At 35.8% G+C, this 19,528-nt stretch overlaps 2 protein-coding genes across 3 annotated transcripts; one reads left to right on the top strand and one right to left on the bottom strand.

The window, feature by feature from the left end:
• The first annotated feature begins 269 nt into the window (after nucleotides 1-269).
• LOC129318117 (transcription factor MYB80) lies at nucleotides 270-2,316 on the top strand. The gene is made up of 3 exons (XM_054962695.1): nucleotides 270-626; nucleotides 714-843; nucleotides 1,594-2,316. Exons 1-3 carry the CDS (start codon nucleotides 494-496, stop codon nucleotides 2,303-2,305), a joined length of 975 nt encoding a protein of 324 aa, XP_054818670.1. The 5' UTR covers nucleotides 270-493; the 3' UTR covers nucleotides 2,306-2,316.
• On the bottom strand, nucleotides 2,219-18,066 carry LOC129318115 (proteasome activator subunit 4). Of its 2 annotated transcripts, XM_054962693.1 has the most exons (35): nucleotides 17,712-18,059; nucleotides 16,498-16,600; nucleotides 16,306-16,418; nucleotides 15,859-15,981; nucleotides 15,114-15,215; nucleotides 14,856-15,021; nucleotides 14,158-14,274; nucleotides 14,003-14,070; nucleotides 13,812-13,913; nucleotides 13,517-13,733; nucleotides 13,093-13,329; nucleotides 12,876-13,003; nucleotides 12,621-12,738; nucleotides 12,309-12,527; nucleotides 12,069-12,224; nucleotides 11,837-11,913; nucleotides 11,541-11,746; nucleotides 11,045-11,258; nucleotides 10,866-10,945; nucleotides 10,649-10,766; nucleotides 10,391-10,561; nucleotides 9,116-9,284; nucleotides 8,986-9,029; nucleotides 8,860-8,902; nucleotides 8,637-8,782; nucleotides 8,382-8,476; nucleotides 7,369-8,267; nucleotides 6,512-6,793; nucleotides 6,335-6,430; nucleotides 4,521-4,699; nucleotides 4,239-4,320; nucleotides 3,758-3,882; nucleotides 2,959-3,051; nucleotides 2,653-2,806; nucleotides 2,219-2,541 (listed from the first exon to the last, which is right to left on the bottom strand). In XM_054962693.1, exons 1-35 carry the CDS (start codon nucleotides 17,870-17,872, stop codon nucleotides 2,500-2,502), a joined length of 5,445 nt encoding a protein of 1,814 aa, XP_054818668.1. In that variant the 5' UTR covers nucleotides 17,873-18,059; the 3' UTR covers nucleotides 2,219-2,499. The 2 variants fall into 2 exon arrangements, 1 of the variants encoding a protein (XP_054818668.1); XR_008595163.1 differs by lacking the exons at nucleotides 2,219-2,541; nucleotides 2,653-2,806; nucleotides 2,959-3,051; ... (2 more) ...; nucleotides 4,521-4,699; nucleotides 6,335-6,430 and having other exon boundaries at nucleotides 6,655-6,793; nucleotides 7,243-8,267; nucleotides 17,712-18,066.
• Between the last annotated feature and the right edge of the window lie 1,462 nt (nucleotides 18,067-19,528).

The following is a 19,528-nucleotide window of genomic DNA, read 5'->3' as shown; positions in this document are numbered from 1 at the left end:
TGACACATGCTGTCTCAACGTTTGGCGTAAATGGGAGTAATGAGCTGCATTTAGTTTACCCAAACCAAAACGGAAAGGCATCAGAACAGAAAATTGCCTGAAGGAAGATAACAAGATAGGTGCACGTGAAGGAAGATCTATGGCTTGGTGCGGGAAGAAGAAAGCAGAGAGAGAGAGAGAGAGAGAGAGAGTCAACGGGGCGAGGGTTGACCAGGCATCTTGTGGGTGAGCTACCTGCCTCACAAACACACGCTCTCAACAGCGTTGAATTCTTTAATCTCCTCATGCCTCTTTGATGCTCCTCTCTTCTCTTCACCCATGTACATTCACTCCATATATAAAGGTATAACAGACCAAACCCCAAATATAAGCCTAAAAAACAAACCCCAACAAATACTCCTCGCCTTTTCTTTTTCCCTCAAACAATTCAAATACTGAAGCAAGCAAGCAAGCAGAAAGAGAAAATTTGAATTGAAAAAAAAGGTAGAGAGATATGGGTCGTATTCCATGCTGCGAGAAGGATAACGTTAAAAGAGGACAGTGGACACCTGAGGAAGATAACAAGCTCTCTTCCTACATTGCTCAACATGGCACCAGGAATTGGCGCCTCATTCCTAAGAATGCTGGTTTGTAGTCTTGTCTTGCCTCTAGCATCATGTCTTGTTCTTACTGATGTCTACAATGAAACTCACTGTATTTTGGCTCTGATGAAGGCCTCCAGAGGTGTGGCAAGAGCTGCAGGCTAAGGTGGACTAATTACCTTCGTCCTGATCTCAAGCATGGTCAATTCTCAGATGCAGAAGAGCAAACCATTGTGAAGCTTCACTCTGTTTTTGGCAACCGGTACATCACCCCCGTCTTTGACCTCTATTTGACTATCATGCAACTCTAACGCTTGTATGGAGGAAAATAAAGGGAAAAGAATACTAGGACAAAAAACTGCCAAAATAATACCTTTTTTTTTAATACTATTTTTGGCCACTTCCCCTTCTAATATTCTTTCCTTTTCATTTTAATCCCCATCCAAACCAAGGAGATTTTTGGTCTCTACTTAAATGAAACAATCTTGTCCTTCAATTTTGTAACACGGTATTATTAGATGCCTGTATTCTCACGTTCATGTTGTCCCCAGAAACACCATGAACTCGGGAATTTGTTTTCCATTAGTACCCGTGGACGGGTTATATGACAGTTCATAAAGTGAACTTGCACAGGGCAGAGGAAGAGATTGGAAAAGGAGACCACCTGCCTTGTGTTCAATTTCACTTCACGACCAGACACTGCGAGTTAATTCGCATTCTCGCATGTACAAAATGCGACAGAACACAAGACATTTATTGCAACATATTGAAAATTGATTGACAACATCAATTCATCCAAAAGCAGAAGGGCCATAATGAAACTTCCGCTATACTGGAGAATAGAACCATGTTTATGCCTAGCACCTTTCAAGCCATAAAAATCTATGTTGCATCCAATAGGTTCTGGTAGCTCAAGGGGTCACGTTTAATCTTTTAACACTAGAACGAATATATGCTAAATAGCCCCAAAAAGATGAATAAATGCTAACAGAACGGCTTAATGAATTTTCAGATGGTCTCTGATAGCAGCTCAGCTGCCAGGCCGCACTGATAATGACGTCAAGAACCACTGGAACACCAAGCTGAAGAAGAAACTTTCAGGGATGGGGATCGACCCTGTGACCCACAAGCCATTCTCCCACCTGATGGCTGAAATTGCAACAACATTGGCACCCCCACAGGCAGCTCACCTTGCTGAAGCAGCACTGGGCTGCTTCAAAGATGAGGTGCTTCATCTTCTTACTAAGAAGAAGATTAACTACCAGGCTCAACACCCCACTGCAGAAATGGGGAATAACATGGCCTCTTTAATTAACTATAAACCTGATGAGAAGGATGACACTACTGAGAAGATTAAGTTTGGGTTATCCAAGGCTATGCAAGAACCTGAAATGATAACCTCAAATAAACCTTGGGACTGCACTGCAGCCACATCTGCTAATTTTGAGGGGACTTGCAGTGTCTTCCCTACAGTGCCTGGGTTTCAATTTAGTCCGGTGTCGTTTGCCAACGAAGGGGATGGATCGCCATGGAGCCAAAGTGTGCGTACCGGAAGTACATGCACAGCCATGGATCAACAAGGCCAGTTACATGAAAAACTTCAGGAAGAAAATGGAGATGATTCTAACACTGCAAAAGAAATTAGAAATAGATCCAATTTATTCAACGCGCAGTGTGTTCTGTGGGATTTACCGTCAGAAGATCTAATTGATCCCATGGTATAAGAAAGATCACAGAACACACAAGGGAAAAAAGTCCAACATCAGAAATAAAGAATAAGCTGCCTATGAAGATGATCAATGATACAAATGTAGATAATGGCTATTTTTACAAACTAAAAATACACAAAAAATTTGGAAAACATACTTTGTATCCTATATTTTCAGTACTCTTTTAACCACTTCTTGCTAATATTGGATTAAGCGAAATACGATGATGATGAGGATGTATCTGCCAGAATCTGCCAGTAATAAAATATATAAATCAGAAGAATCTTTGAAAATAAACAGTAAGTAATAATTAAATTTCATGAGTCACAGGAAGAAATATGATTGGTTCTTTAAAAAGTTACCTCAAGTTGTTCTTCAGTAAATGATTCTTTCTGAACATTCCAAGTATCTGCATGAGTCCGCCTGAACTCTGCAACTGCTTTTGTTACAGCAGATTTCACAGGAGATGGCTCCCCACTAAAGCGAGCCAGCAATGTAACGTGCTCAGGCAACCAGCTGAAACGAATTAGTTGAAGTAAGATAACAGCAAAAGAAAAACGGATTGGGCGAGAGAGAGAAAATGATGGGTGAATATGTAACTTTTTCCTTCCAACGTCTTTAAAAAAGCTAACTTATATTAGGATATTATTTCCTTCAACAGAACAAACCTGGGCACATCATAAGGGGCTGATAAAACAGAAGCTGCCAATGCTAGTACAGCACCATGAACTGATGCTACTGATGAACCAGAGCTTGCATTTCTGCAACAGAAAATTTCCAAAATACTTAAACAGGACATAAATTACAAAGAAATAGAACTAAATACATGACCAATTAAGACAAGGTCATAAGAGCTATTCAATCAGTTAATATATGTTACTTGAGGCATCTAAAGGACAGAAATACTGCAGATGCTATCATCTTCCATGTCATAAACGCCAAGAGATTAAAAGTGAACCCCACAGCGTCTCCATGCAGAGAAAGTCAAATAATGCATTTTCCTTACTGCTATGTTTAGATACATCTGGATTTGGATTTGGGCCAAATCCCTTATTTGGACACTCAAAAATTTATGGAAATCCAAATTTTATTTTAATTTCTTCATAATTTGAAACCCTTTCTAAACAACCTTATTATTTCAAATCTCCATATACACTCTCGAAACACTACCTAATAGTAATAACTTTTGTTATTTAAATTAACTTTTGTTATTTAAATTACTCAAACAAATAATTTTAAATACACGGATTTGCAATGTGAGATTTTAAATCTAAATTTCCAATCCAAACACTACCTAATAGTTTTTCTTGAAGGCCCACAGCTAGGATTACAGATAATTTCACAAGACCATGCAAAAGAGATAACATATTGAATTCAAAGACAACAAGCCAGCACTGATTTTTCATAGGCCCATAATTCTTAGACATCATAACTCCACATCCCAGAACAAAGGGAGAAAAGGACAACCTCATCCTTCTTTTCTTTTGTAAAACATTTGCTTCAACATAAGCTCGATCACGGAAATCTTTAGCTAGATCTTCATCTCCACCCTTCAATAAGCCTGCTAAGACTGCTGCTGCGTGCTCTCTTACCTAGACAGGGGATCAAGTTTTCCAAAATAAGATATAAATAATACCACTCTTTAAAATCTAATAGAGACGGAAAACAGCAGTAAGGCACACAGCATAAGTCAAGATATGGTGTCCATTACTTATATGCAAGATTATATTCTGTAACCATGAGGAACCACACACATACTGGTAGTGACGAACAAAATAGTTAAAGTTTAAGCACTCTCAAACATAAGTCATCGGAGAAGATTAGGTGGATGATATTGATCTTTTCCACAACCTGGTTCTCAAAAAAAGAAGGGGCAAGCTAACTAAACAAGGGATAGCACCAACTACTCTACATTGCCATTCATATAGGTTTTGTGCTAAGTGCTTGCCTCAACTTGGTTGTCTACAAGCAATTTCTCTACAGTTCTCCAAATATCCCGTTTCATTGAACTCGGGAGAATGAAAGTGTGCCTGTTATACGAGTGAAAATAATTATCAGTCAACAAAACTAACTATCAAGTACAAGTTGTTCATATTTCAAAGCATGGATGTAAGTGACATGACTTGTAAGGATTTTTACACCTGAAGCTAGATATCCATAAGCACAAAGCAGCTATATAAAATCTGAAAAATCTGCCCTGACAAAGCAAACTCTCACAAAATTATCATACCTATACATGAAAGTACGAAGATATGTCAATGTAGCAGATCTAGTTCGCCAGTTGGAATCATTTGCAGCAGATAAAATCACTGAGACAACCTTTTGGAGGTGAGGTTGCCGGAAAACACTCCATTTAAGCAATTCAAATACTCCCTTGGCTAATGTTGACAAATCTTTATTTGATGTTTCCTTCAAAAGCAAATAAAATTAGCCATGAGTGAAAAACCCAATACCCTTTCTTTGCACATCATGGTGGAATTTAATAATTCAGGAATATAATAACATTTTTAGTAAAACACTATCACAAGTACAGGAATCCACAGCAAAAGAAGCATGTTGCCATTAATAAGTCTTGCAATGATAAGCATTTAAAAGTCCACAGCATATTCCATCTCCTGATTTAATTAATTAGTAAATGAAGGTGATACCAAAATACAAGGCTCATTTGGCAATATGTTCTAGGAACAGTATTCTATTCTCTAGAACAAAAAAATAAAAATAAAATTGTTTGATAACGTGATTTTAAAAAGCATTTTGAAGAATAAAAAAACTAACTATTGTTCTAGAAAATAGAAAAACGGAAACACTTTTTAAGTGTTTTGAGATTATTGTTCTAAAGAGCAAGAAAAAATGCAAAAAACACCTGTTTTCATTTTCTTTTTCCCTTAGAATATGTTTTACAAAATACCAGTTCTCAAAACAATAGAACAAAAACAATTTCAAGCAAGCCCATAATCTCAAAATTGTGGAAAATATAAATCTCACGCACAAGTTTTGAGAAAACAACAAACAAGACAGCCTCTGCCATATTAATATTATGTAACAATAGCATCACGCATCTATTTCAATATGCCAATATTTTTCAAAACCAGTCTTTTTTTTTTTGGGCAATCAAAACCATTCAATTATGTATTGAAAGAATGGTGTGAGAAAATGAGTGTTTAAAATTTTATCTAATCTGCCCAAACCCTACTTTAGCACGAAAATCTTCTCATCTTTTACACCAGAAAGATTTTTTTTTAATTTTTTTTACTTGCATAACATATAACACTTCATTTGAAAAATAAAAAAGAAACTTTAATATTGCTGAATAACAGACCAAATAATAAAGCAGTGGAACCATCATAGTATTTAACTACTCCAAAAGGAAAAAGAAAAAAAGAAAAAGGGAGGGAATGGTCATTAAATATGAACAGAGTTTAATATTACAAAAGCCTTGATATTCTAAATTTGGCTGTATGGTCTATTTACATTGACTAGAATAATAAGCCCAGGTCGGATATATATACCATCCTACATCTAACCCAAGAAATAATGTGCTCTTGGTAAAACTAATTTAAGGGAGGCCAAAAAATCTGATTCAGCATTTGTATTGTATCACAGGAATAATGGCCAACCGCCAGCCATACCCTAAAATGCAAAGAGTGGCTCAATATTCAATTGCAGAAAGAATATAAAAGGAGCTGCAAGTCAGGTATAGAATTGACAGAGACTAAAGCCCCAAAATGTTTAACCAGAGAGGGGTAAAGAACAAAAAGTAATGATCCAGGTAAAAAAATGCCAACCACAAATATTCACATGTAAGCCTGCTCTATAACAAAAGGTAGATCATACAAAAATTGGGGCTTTTTCCTACAAAAATACAAAGGGTTTCTAACAACCAAATTGGCCTCCATACAATGATGTCAAAGCTCAATGTCCTAAGACTTGACACGATTGGAAACACACAAAAGAATATTAAGTAGCTATAATGAAACAAATAGCACTAAGAATCAAAAGAAATATTTAATTATAATTATAATTAGAGACAAATATGGGGCAAACCTGCAGGGAAATAACAGGATAAAGAAGCCCCGCAATCACATCAAGCAGATATGAGGATCTCCCAGACTTCAATGATGAGAAGATGAAGTAAAATAACTACATAAATGGAAAATAGAAAAACGATCAGCAAAAGATTTATAAGTAAAACCAAAACTGTGTGCCTGCAGCCATGAGTACCGTTTCCATCCATTTTATATCATCTTGTGAATCACCATCCAGAAGTCCATTTTCAAGATTTATATCCGTAGAATTCACCCCTTTGTCTGACTGGGTAGTATCCTGAATGTTCACAACTGCCTCAGCAGCTCGCTCTGGAAGAAACTGAACCCATCTTGCATCTTTTAACAAATTATCAGGATTGCTTTGTCTCTCATCATATGCACTATCACGATGACTTGAATGATATAGCCGAATGTTAGAGCACAATATTGTGAGGGTGATACCTAGAACTTGCCTCACCTGTTCAATAGACAAAATGTCAATTTTCCCCTTCTGAAATGGTTTCTGAAAGAGCTTTCAATGATGCAGTCAAGTCATACGGATTTCTGATCAGTAATATTAACATCATTGTATACAGACAATACAGAGCACATTATGTAGTTAATGCAAATTAGAATGTAATCCTTTAGGATGTTAATTCTGTCAGAAAAGCCTTAGTGCGTTTCTACTTGCATAAACAAGGTTTAAAAGCATACAAAAAGTATGAATTAATTTAATACTGATGTGTGTTATTTGCAGCATATCAGCATGGCTTCTATAACAAAAAATATGCTCTTAAAGGTGTTATGTAAGTTCGTTTATGCAGTCAAACATATTAAGTGAATCAAAACATTATATGCCTATGTGATACCACTTATCCTCTGTTATCAACAAAAGAAAAAAGAAAAAAGAAAAAGAAAAAGAAATACCATTTATCCTCCCATCGTGGATGGATCCTAGGGAGAGATCAAGTTCTATGAAATCAAATAAGATTCATAGGACTTCAAAATTCAATAGATGACTACCAGAACATCTGGAGTGAACGGAATTCTTACTTGGGATGATGAGTGGCTCATATTATCAAGCACTTCCTTCAGAAGTGTATTGTGGAGCTGGATTTCAGTTATTGGCATATTCTGTGGGGATACTTCAACAAGTGCAGCTACCAAGAAATTATATCGCTTAACTATTACAGTGGTCGCTACTGTTGGAGGTAAGGATGCCATCATAGCATCTAGAATTTTCTGCCTCAATAGAGGAACCGTAGTGCCATACTTTCCTTTACCAGTAACTGCATATCGTATGCAAGAGGCCCACTCAGGAAGTGATTCAACAGATTGTGCTAGAATAATATTCTGTAACTGGGGCATCAGCCAACTATCCCATTCTCCTGATAGACCATCAATATCAGAGTGTAGCACACCTGCCAGTGCTTCAGCAGCTACACATTGTTTAGACCTCTCCTTGGCACTTGTAAACTCATCTAATGCACCTTTAAGAGCCAATATAACAGGCATGCCACATTCTTGTACTAGCCGCTTAAAAATGCGTGCAAAATTTGGGTAAAAGCAATCACGTTGTATAAAGGTATCACTGGGCGTACGTGGCCAAGAAGATGAAAATTCAAAGTAGAATCGAGTTATGGCTTTGTCTGCTAGGCTTTGGAAACTAGAATCACCAGGACCTCCTCTTGTAGATGAAGTTTCATTATCACTTATTATATGAACATGAGAGAGACTATTTAATGTCTCATTGAAAAACCCCTCTTCCTGAAAAGTTTGAGTTAAAGCTCCTTCTAGAGATGACTTGACATTGCCTTGCAAATCGTTAGAAATAACAGATTTCTCACCAGCAGACAGCCTATAAGGAGATTCCTTTAACAGTGTATTAAGAGCTGAAATTGCTAGTATTCTTGTTTGAGGAAGATGACTTTTCAAATTCTTGAGAAAGTGTCCTAAACAAGTGACGGCACAAAGATCATGGGACATGTCAGTAAAATTCACTTCAAACAAGGGAATAAATAAAAGAACAAGAGAAAGATGCAAAGCATACAAGATTCTATGCATACCAGCAGTTTCACTCAGGATTTTAGATGATGAACTTGGGTGACTTCTAGAGGCCAAAGCCAACAGAAGCAAAACTCTGTTAGCCATCAAATTATACCTGAAAAAACAACGATAATAATCCTATGGTTAAAATGTTCAAGAATCTAAGAACAGAAGGCATAATCTCTTGAACTTGTGGAAGGTCATGCAAACTAAAATAAATTTTTTAAAAATGCACCTAGAAAGAAAGAAAAAAAGACAAATATTTAGAAAAATACCGCCAATGCAAGCCAGTAGAATCAAAACTCATAGAGCCAATCTGAGAAACCAAATCCGAGAAATCTGGTCCACTAGTGTGATTATCTGACATCCTGAAAAAGCTTCTAGATACTCCGGGAAAGTGGTTGTTGTATTTTACAAAGAGCTGTACAAAGTAATGCGATGTTAAACAAGAAAAAGTGCACAAAGAACAGTAATCATGTGACACGGAATAAAGTTTACCTCATTGATTGCTTTCTGGGCTTTCAAAGATTCATGATGTGAACTTCAAGAAAATGAGAAGAAATTATTATCCTACATGGTACACAAAAATTAATTAAAACCAAGAAGCAAAGAAAATGTGAATACCTCGAAAGAATCCCCAGGATAAATGAAGAGAATGCCTTTGGATCCTGTCATAACAAAAAAAGTCAGAAAAATAAACTTTATTCACCATCTAAAAGAATATAAAAAATACAAACAAATTCTCAACAATCACCGTTGTCAAATGCTTGAGGACTGTTTGTGAGGAAAGAACTGAACAAGAACCCAGCACTGCATATTCCTCTGCATTGGGGTTGCGCAAGTTGTTAGTAAGTGTGATAACACACTTTGAAATCATAGAAGGCCATCTCTTGATCATCTTAATAAGAGATTTTCCTGCAAACCTGACAATATGTAAATAAATTGATCAGGCATTATAAGAACTGCAATGGCATGAATGAAGCATGTTAGATAACACTAAAATGCATACCAATGCTATGACGAGGCAACCAAAGGACAGAGGATCAAAATAAATATCAACATACCAAGACACACAAATAAGAGCATCCTATACTTCTTAGACACCATTTATTAAAGACTTTCAAAGATCAGTTAAAGTCAGACATTGCAGCCACTGAATAGACTAGTCTGACCAGCAGCTTTAAGCTCCCAAAATTAGTTTCCAGCTTTCCATTTGCCTTGTGCAAACTAAAAAAATACGACTCTACTCACACATACAATTATTTATAAGCTACTTGGAATGCAGGAGTACCTAACAACCTGTTCGGTATGCAGAAAGGAATGAAATGTTAAAAAGGAATTAATGAGAAATGTCATCTTTGAGATGAGAAATATCTCTGGCGGCTAGTGCCCTTAAATAAAAAAAATGAAATAAATAAGACCATCACTCATGAGTAATGATAACAGGGATATACTTGATATTATTCATGTACGCATTTGCCCCGAAGGAAAAAAAAACAAAGAACTATCTCATTAAAGATGGGGTCTCTAGTCAATCATTCTATCTTTCTTTTTCTTGGTCCTGTCCTATTTTTTACAAGGTCATCCATGTCTGAGCCGTGATTTACATCCAAGCCTCATTTGTTACATGTTTGAGCTGAAAAGGAAAAAAATTTCATATTGATATGTCCATACATATCAGATGACTGTCAACGTTGTGGTGGCTCAACATCAGACACATGACATGCCTAAGAACAAGTTTGTCCATGCTTTCTAGATTTTATCACACAATTTGGCAGTCATTTTTTTCCATAGTGGACAATTCAAGACATCACGCTAAATTCAATAAATTAGTCCAAAAGCCAATTCTTTAAACTGATTTCATTTGGCTATCTGTGCTCCTTAAAATGAATTCTTTATCCTTTCTCGGTTCATTAGATATAGTAATAATCTGATCAACTTCAACAATCCCAATCCTGAGTGAAACATCACAATGTGCAAAATAAATTTGATCAGTAAGATATTAGCCATGGATGTCTTGTTTACTCACACGCGGACAGTTTCGTAGCTATGCATAGAGAGATTTAAAAGATCATCCATCAAAAGAGTCAAATGATCTGATGGACAGAAATTCCCACTCATACGGTAAAGATGATAGGATGCTTGTGAAGATCTCCATGTACTGTGCATGAATGCTTTGTCAATAAGTGCCCACCTAGGTCTGGAACAAAAGTAAAATTCAAGGTTTTAATCCAAGTTCTTCATGAATAACTGCCGTGATCAAGAGACTGAATCAAAGTTGTATCACCTTTTCTTTCCCTTAGAATGAAATGATACAATGAAATTAATGGGAGGTTCTCTAATTGCCGCAGATTCCCACTTCCAAGCCTGTCTGTGACTAGACCATTCATCAAACTCCAAACTACCTATGTCAGAAAAGAAAATGGACAGGATGAGTTCAGCTGTGCATAGAGAAATTGGATTTGAAATAATATGTTGAAATTCATCCAGAAGGAGCTCATTACCATAGTTTCCTAAAGCATCCATAACACGAATAATTAGTATCAGCAAGCTGCTGTCATCAGATTTTTTTTCCAGTACATATCTTTAACAGAACAAAAAAAAAAGATTAATGGAAATCATCATAATTGCAAGTATATAGGCTAAACAAATAGGGAAAAAAGAATTTAACAACGATCCTTACTTGCATGCTTCATGAACAACCTCAGTAGCCTTTTCTCGCAGAGCAGTACTACCAACAGTAGAACCAGTCGCTCCAGCAAGCAAAAAAGTATGGTCTGAATCCTCAGCCATTCCATTCCTGGAGGCAGGAAGGAAATCAGGCAAGCAAGAAAATAGACCTTGCAATGATGATACTATACGTAAAAGAGTCACTTTCAAGTGCTCTTTCTCATCTCCTGCACAATAAATTACATTCCGTGTGCGTCACAATGCTTTAATATATATTCATAACAAGAACTTCCTTCAAAAAGCACAAACATCCAAACTTTTTTTTTCATGAAATGTATATCTTGAGATTAGAAAGTGACGCATAAAAGCAGAAATGACAATCAAAATTCTCAGGGGCCACGTGCAGAATTTCCACAAAATGAACATCTAAAATTATCATTAGTCTTCCGACTCAATCAAAGTATTACTCAAATAGGAAATTGTACTTGGGAGAAATTAGCATGTTTTACCTTGATCAGTATGGATTTTATTTTGGCATATATTCAAAAGATCAACCAAAGCTGACTTAAAGTGAATGTCTAAAAGCTCATTTGCAAACTGTACTTCTTCATCACATGGAATATGCCATTTTGGAATCAATCTTTCATCATTGGAATAATCTTTTGTGCTGATCCATTCTTCAAGAACAGCAGCATCAGGGTGACTAAGAATGCACCTAGAAAACAAAAATTATAACATTTCTATCACAGACAAAACTTTGTAACAACAATAGCAATAGCAAGCAAACTGCAGACAGTATACATACTTATACTGATCAACTGGATAATAGTGAATCTGACTCCCAAGAAGGGATCGAAGAAGATGATCAGCAGCCACATTAACCTGTCGTTAACCCAGAAACAATAACAGAGTTTATATATGCAACCAGGAACTCTAGAACTAACAAATTTCATGTTTATTATGTACATATTCAACACTACAGCAGAGAACATGGCAAACTTCTTCAAAAGCATTAATCAAATGCAGTAAAGTAAGACCTTCCAAGAAGGTGAATCAAAAGCCAAGAAGATGGCTTCTTTCAATTGATCCTTGCAGCGAAGAAGTGCCAGGCCTCCATATGTGATGCCAACTGACAATATCATTAGTTGATACTCGATTGCAGCCTCAAGAGCTGGTGACAGTGTGGATTTAACCTAGGAAAAAAAGCTCTCAACTTTGAAGAGAATCCAACCACAACATTGAAAACAAAGATAACCAATTCTGATAAAACAAGGTACCTTGGATGAAGCAGAAGCATTGAAAGTCCCTCCTCCCCCAAATCCTGTACGTGGTGTTCCTTTTAAAGAAGATATTACAGATAATAGAATTGGCTCAACAACTTGACTAACTGCCTCTTCCGGGTTTGAATGAACGGATGCACAACAAAGAAGTCCAACCTCTCCGATAGCACCAGGAAGAATGTTCGTCCTTACAAACTTGGAAATTTTCTTCAAAGCCTGTTAGATATTTCTCAAGATTATAAAATTAAAAATCCGCCCAGAAATTCTAGCATGAAGAAATATCAGCAATACGCAGCCGGACGTCGATACCTGATTATACAGTGGTTTTGAAAGCCTTCCAAGCAGGATTTCAAGCACACAAAAGTAGTATGGACCATCATTAACCAGAAAGGTTCCTGATGCTGCTGATGAGTGTAAACCTTCATTTCTAACACAACAGAAATTATTTGTCCAATTATAGATGTAAAAAACTGAACTTGCTTAAAATCCAAGGAAACAGTAGCTAAACTATTGCTGATTAAATTTATGATCAAGATAATGGGGTATTTTCCAACATCAACTTACATAACACTGCTTGGCTCCAGGTGAAGAAGCAAGGAAAATAGACGGCACAAAAACTCATCCAGCCACTCAGAAAAGTGAATCATTGGCATAAATGACAAATCATCAATTTTATCATCCAGTAAAGCCAACTGCCATTACAGGGTAAATAGATTAATTTTTTTTCTTTCAATGGGATGTAAGCCACTTCATAACACAGCTTAGAAATCCTTGCCCTTACATTGGAAAAGATGGAACCTATTAGTTGCATGGTAGCCAATGTTTTTGGAGGGTCATTAGCATCCATGCCAAGCAATGCATTGGACAATGAAACTGCCATAAGATCCATGAATGTGTCATCCCCACCACCAAGATCAACTGATTTTGAAGAGGATGCTGATAGAGAGGTAAAAAATAATGAACGCCCAACAAGTGCTACAGACGTAACAGCAATTTTCAACTGGTGGGTGGCAGTCATCTGGCCAGACAAAGAATTTTATCAGAACCAAGGTAAAGGGCAAGAAAAATGCTAATCAGAATTGAGCAGCATATCGTGTGACATTTTCTATCAAGAAAAAAAAAAACTAATGCTTCGGATAAGCCATTCACCACATGTATAACTTGTGTATTCCAACCAAAGAAGAAATTCACATAGTTGTACTAACCGTCTCAAGAGCCATTCGGAACCGAGAGGCCACAAATGGCAGAACCAACGAAGGCTCCACATATGACAATACAGGAATTGCAAAAGCAACAGTTTCAGAGAGGTGCTCATTCTTGCTGTATTGACCTCGATCAATTAACTTAAGCACTGAATTAACAAAGAACGCTCTCTCTGATCCTCCAAGATGTTGTTCAGATTGTTTGCCATCATTTACACTCCTATACAGAACATTATTAGTTGCATAAAATACAACACAGAATAAGCAGAGCAGATGCCAATTTTACATTGATTCTTACTCTTTTTCATGCTGTAGACGCTTCTGGAATTGAATCACCAAATGGAACAAAAATCTCGACAATGAGTAAGTCCATCGGCCACCATTTGAGGGGTGATAATATCTACAAGAATTGATGCCAGTAAGCAACTGTGGAAATGACTAAATTGAAAAGAAGGCATGCCTGGAGCAATAAAATATGTATATACTAACTGTTCCAAGATGTTGACCAATTTCTCAAAGTACTGCAGTGCTGAACTACCAGGTTTTAATAGATACACCTGTAGTTGCAGTATCAGAAAAGTCACTTAAAGTCAGAAACCTGCTACAAGACAATGATAAAAACAAACCAAAGCTTATCAGCTCACAATTGATTTTGCAATAGCCTTTGCAGGGGTAGCAGTTTTGTTGGAGAACAAGAACCTTGTGTTTCTTGGGACATCCAATGGAAAGGGGTATGATCCACTTCCATTTGAAACTGGAACCTGCAGAAGTAAAAGTATTTGAGTGTATGGGATTGCTTCTGATAACATTATAAAGTTTTGCATCACATATGACATAAACTTACGCAAACAAAAGCTCAATTAAAACATTTGTAAAATTCTATAACCAAAAAAAAAAGACATGAAAAATTGACCCCAAAAAAAATTCATAAAGCAAAAAATGTTAGGAGAAAACTTAAGGAAACATACTATATGCCAAATGCAGCAGGAAAACCACCAGATATACTGAATAATCATAATAGTGAAGCCCAAGAAATTGTCAAATGCAAGAATTTATTCATGCCACAATGCCAAAAACACACATAACTAGTTTTGTCATATAACATCTTTTAAATGCTGGCTTATTAAAATCTAATTTGCAATTAAAAATAAGGTTACCAAAATTAATTTTAAAAAATGTTCACACAAGCTTCAAATCAAGTCTGCACCAACTGTTAAAATCAACTTTGAGACCAACAATATGCATCTACTTCCTCATAAATTTCATCACTCTGCACCAACCGTTAAAACGTCTGAAAAAAAAAAAGTAATGGCAACATTGCTTGAAGAATCTATATGCTTACCTCAAACATGTTTAAGTATCTAGCGAAAAGTGCAGGCAAGAAGCACTCCCAATCAACATTGTGGTAATTTTTTACAACACGAGCTATAATAGCTGCCCATTGACCATTCCAAAATTGGCAATTTGGTATAGAGTCCCACAGCTCTATACACTCTTCAATCCAATCACTACAGGGCAATAATAAAACTTAATATCCCAACAAGTCAGTGAGTAACCACAACGAATGAAATCCTCAAATGTGCACACATGCGCTTCTTACTGTGAGAAGAATGGCTGATTGTCCAAGTTTGTAGGTAGAAAGAGTCTTGCAAAGCCAGATCCCTCGAAGGCGGAATTATGCCAAGGGTTTTGCAATAATGATCTACAAATTGTCCGTGAACCAAAACAAAAGGATTAAGAGTAAAAATGCTTCAGTTCATTCTTGCCCAAGAAAAATATAAATAACCGCCACGGCAAGCCAATAATTTGATTGGTCCAAATATATAATTTTCAACATATTTTATTAAGTTTATCAACTCCTATAAAAATTACAGACGCCAAAATTATGAAGCAGTATCATTAATGGCAATTCCCTTCACAGTGACCACGTATCCACTCATAGCTCAAACATTTTAGCTATAAAAAAACCATATAAGTATGCATGAAGATTGAGCCTGAAATAACTAAATTGATATATTTTCAATTACAAAAACTCTATAAAGCTACAGCAGATGGTGAGAAAAAAATTCATACTTCCAATAAAGGCCCATTGATCCAAAATTCCATGCCTAAGTCCAATATTCACTCATTTCTTTTAAAGTCATTAAAACAGAATATAATATTGACCAAAAAAAATAGAATATAATATCTAAACAAGCATGCAGCTATGATTCCGCTTGATTGAAACATTGATAATTGATCATTTACTTTATTTTAGCCTAACATCAATTTAGTAACACTAAAAGAGAATCGCTCACAAATCAAGATCACTTGACATTATGGCTAAATCATGTCAGAGCACTCACCTAAACTCAGACCATATTTCAACAGCAGAGCCCGATTGAAAGAACCTTCGGCAAGAACGAACAAGGGAAGTTATGATTTCAAAATGGCGCTGTCTTAATCTCCAACCTTCTGGCCCTGTACTTCTGCAACAGTATTAGACTCCAAAATCAATGCCCCAATATTTCAGATTTAATATCTATAAATCAATTACCACATACAAGATAGTTCAGACTTTAGGGATACAATAGTAGAAATTCAAAAAGATAACATGGAAATAAATGCCAAACATGACTTGCATCTCTTGTGGTATGATGGTGAGAATCCTCAGAATTTGTTGCTTTTGCCTTGTCTTCAATTTTAGTTTATCAATAAATCATAGGTTACAGAGATTGGCATCACACATTAAGGTTACTAGAAGATAAATTTAAGCAAATTAAAGCTGAAACAGCAAGAATTTGGATTTGTACCTGCTGAAATGTGTGAGAACCAATGTATCATACAAAGGCCGCCACTCAACAGTTAGTGTAATTTTTTTCCTGTACTTGTTGAGAAGTCTGACTATTAAATTTCCCCATCTAACCTAATAGACAAAAATATGATAACCAGCTAAGAAATGAGGGCATGTGAGAAAAGAAAACAACAAAATTCATGCGACAAACCTGAGCATAAAGTTTATTACGGGCCATGTGAAACAATTCTAGGCCCATCTCAATAACTGCATGGACATCTTCCAAAGATACTTCACTCTTCGCCTTCAAGAAACTGCATGACCAACAGAAAAATTAGAATTCAATCCATCCACTAATTCCATTCAGAAACAAGCAATGAGTGAAAAAGTTGGCACTTGGTTCAGTTGTAAATTATTTTTAGATAAAATCATTACCAGATGGAACATTACAAGATATCTGACAGCCCATAGTTAATGGACCAAGGCGAAGTCACAAGGCTTGTGAGGTGTGAAATGCAGTGCAAGAGAGCGAGAGTGAATATTCTTCTATCAGCAGGAATATCTATATAGGGAGTGAAGGTCGGTGAGAGGCAAGTAAGAATTTGGCAATTGTGAGGAGAGTTCTCTAGGATCTCGAATGCTAGAGGTCCTTTTATGTGTCTGTTTGTATTATCCACGTTCTTTTCCTTCATTTTCATAACTGTTTGTAGCTTAATCATTAGACTTGCACACTGTGGATTATTATGTGTTTGAATGCTAATTCTGGAATTGGTTCCCATCAATATCATAGCAGGCAAGAAATAAGAAACTAAATTGCACAGCCAATAGCTACCGTCATGAATAAAAGGGACTATAAGCTATTGAAAATCATTGTGCAACTCATATATGAAATTGTAGTTAACTGTAAGCATTCTTTATCGGATTGCTCTTTTGCACAAATAAATAGCCTCAAAACAGTCGAGATTATTAAGGACAAAATACCAGAAAAGGTGAACAAAGAATAAAGAGTAGAAACAATATGTCCCAGCCATCCCCCTTCCCCACCCCAATTATTTCAGTCGAGCCATCTGCATAATGCAACTTGCTTCTAAAGTCATAACATGGCCATTGATCTCACAAAATCACGCCCTTCGGTTAACGTTGAAACGGATATCTACCAAGCACTTCCCTATCCCATCTTGATAGTCTTTGATCACGCCAAGAATCAGTATCCCTCAATTCAAAATCCTTACACAACTAACACAGCACCCGCTGCCGCTCAAGTAGCAGTTGAACAAGCAAGAAGAAAAATTAAGTCGCAAGAACGAATTAAATGTAGTGAAATTGCATAAATTGATTGGGTCGAAGCAACATCAACACTGAGAGAAGAAAAGAAAAGAAAATGAATGATTTAAACCACAAATTGAAGAAAAGTAAAGAACTAACAGGTCAAGGACGGAGATGTATCTGAGGGTTGAGAAGACCGAATCGGGATCATCAGGGCTGTAGGAGGCCTTGACGGCGCTGATGACGCGGGCAAAGGAGTCGCGCTCCTTGACGGTCTGAGCAGCCACAGGCGGCGGAAGCCATGCATTGTAGAGATGCATGCCGTAGAATCCAGCAAGATCAGTGATGAAAATGGAGAAACTGTAACTGAGGAGAAGCAAGAAAGTGAGGAATTCGTGGTGGGGAGAGTATAAATAGGGTAATATTTCTTAGAGAGAAAGCTAACAAAAGTCTGCGAAGGCAAGAGGAGCGAACGAACGAGCTTGGATAGCAAGAAAAATAATACTGCACAGGCGGGCCTGCGTCTCCAAATATGACTTTCAGGAGCTTAGGTGTAAACTAGTGTGTAATCACAAGCCACTGTCTGTGGGTGCGTGCCATGTCGCTAGCTCCAGGGGAAAAAATTGAAAAAAAAAAAAAAGTTTATATATTGTGTTGCCCTAAATAAATGATTGAAATGAATAAATCCGGATTAGATTGCCTTGTTGTAATTGTAATAAATAAACTTAAAGAATATGTTATTGAAAACAAATGAATTAGTAAGACTTTATACAAATATTAGAATTACTGTTCAATTTGAATCATAAACTTATATTTTGTACATTATAAACTCTAAATAATTAAATTTAGAGCAATTTCACCCCACTACTAAATTAAAACAAACATCTCTCATTAAAAAAAATGAGCTAGATGTGCAATTTTTCTCTAATTCGACTCTCCCTTTCTTTTCTACTATCCTTTGAAAAAAATTACACATTGAATTTCATTTTTAAAACAAATAATGAGTGTTTGTTTTTATTTAATGGTGGAGTGAACTTGTTTTAAATTTAATTGTTTAGGATCTATAATATATTAAATATGAGTTTAAAATTTAAATCATTCCTAGACATTTGAAGAGGTCTTTTTTTTTTTTTACCAGCAAAGAGGTCTTGATTTAATGTTAGCTTTTTTAATTTTTTATAAGGTCTTAATTGTCATTCTCCCTCTCTCTTTTTAAATACAGATCTTTCATATTTTTTGCACACTTTCATTGTTACTGTGTTAGTCTATTAGGGCACTATCGCAGAACATGTAAATTTGGAGCTTGCTTGGTTTAAATAATCATGCTTTTGAAAAGCCGATCAAGTATATTTCTCAAGCAGTTAACTCCTCAAAAAGTCCACGTGTGAGTTCTGGCTGAATATTTTATCTTTATGAGAGGTTGAAATTATTTTCTAATGAAAATAATAATTTTTAGCATTGAAGGCTTAAATACATTTGTTTCAAGTTCAGGGGGTTAATTCCCCCCCCCCCAAAAAAGTGCTGGCGTTAATTGTGAAGGATATTTATTTTACAGCATTAACGTTTAAAAAAGCTACTCCTTAAAAAGTTTCAGAGAAATAGTAATACTGTAAAAACATAAGAAATATACTCAATTCATTCAAAAATATAAAGTATTTTTAATTAAATCTTACATTCAATAAAATAATTACATACTTTTAAACTAATTTTATATTTTCATATTTACTCCTATTAAACATCTTATAATAAATATAAAGTCATTCATAAAAAAAATACTTTTAAAAAAAGTAATATTACATCTCGAAAGATTAAAAATTATTTTACATTTTTTAATATTTAATTTTTAAAAAATGCTTTATATTTTTAAATGAAATGAGTATATATTATTTTATATTGCTTTTACATTAAAAGCTACCAAAGTTAAGGTTGTAATGAGGGCACGTCTACCTAACTGGATGTATTTTATCAGATTAGGT

This window comes from Prosopis cineraria, unplaced genomic scaffold (genome assembly GCF_029017545.1).
Source record: "Prosopis cineraria cultivar Desert tree isolate PC_DT_omini unplaced genomic scaffold, ASM2901754v1 PC8, whole genome shotgun sequence".
Lineage (NCBI taxonomy): Eukaryota > Viridiplantae > Streptophyta > Magnoliopsida > Fabales > Fabaceae > Prosopis > Prosopis cineraria.
This window is presented reverse-complemented; position numbering and strand designations above follow the sequence as displayed.

What these genes read in the sequence shown, in the direction of transcription:
- LOC129318115 (XM_054962693.1), bottom strand. Translation starts at nt 17,872, where the DNA reads ATGCATCTCTACAATGCATGGCTTCCGCCGCCTGTGGCTGCTCAGACC. An exon ending in GTTCTCACACATTTCAGCAG is followed by an intron (nt 15,982 to 16,305) that starts GTACAAATCCAA and finishes ATACTGTTGCAG; the next exon opens with AAGTACAGGGCCAGAAGGTT. An exon ending in TCCGAATGGCTCTTGAGACG is followed by an intron (nt 13,330 to 13,516) that starts GTTAGTACAACT and finishes TTGTCTGGCCAG; the next exon opens with ATGACTGCCACCCACCAGTT.
- LOC129318117 (XM_054962695.1), top strand. Translation starts at nt 494, where the DNA reads ATGGGTCGTATTCCATGCTGCGAGAAGGATAACGTTAAAAGAGGACAG. An exon ending in CCTCATTCCTAAGAATGCTG is followed by an intron (nt 627 to 713) that starts GTTTGTAGTCTT and finishes GCTCTGATGAAG; the next exon opens with GCCTCCAGAGGTGTGGCAAG. An exon ending in CACTCTGTTTTTGGCAACCG is followed by an intron (nt 844 to 1,593) that starts GTACATCACCCC and finishes ATGAATTTTCAG; the next exon opens with ATGGTCTCTGATAGCAGCTC.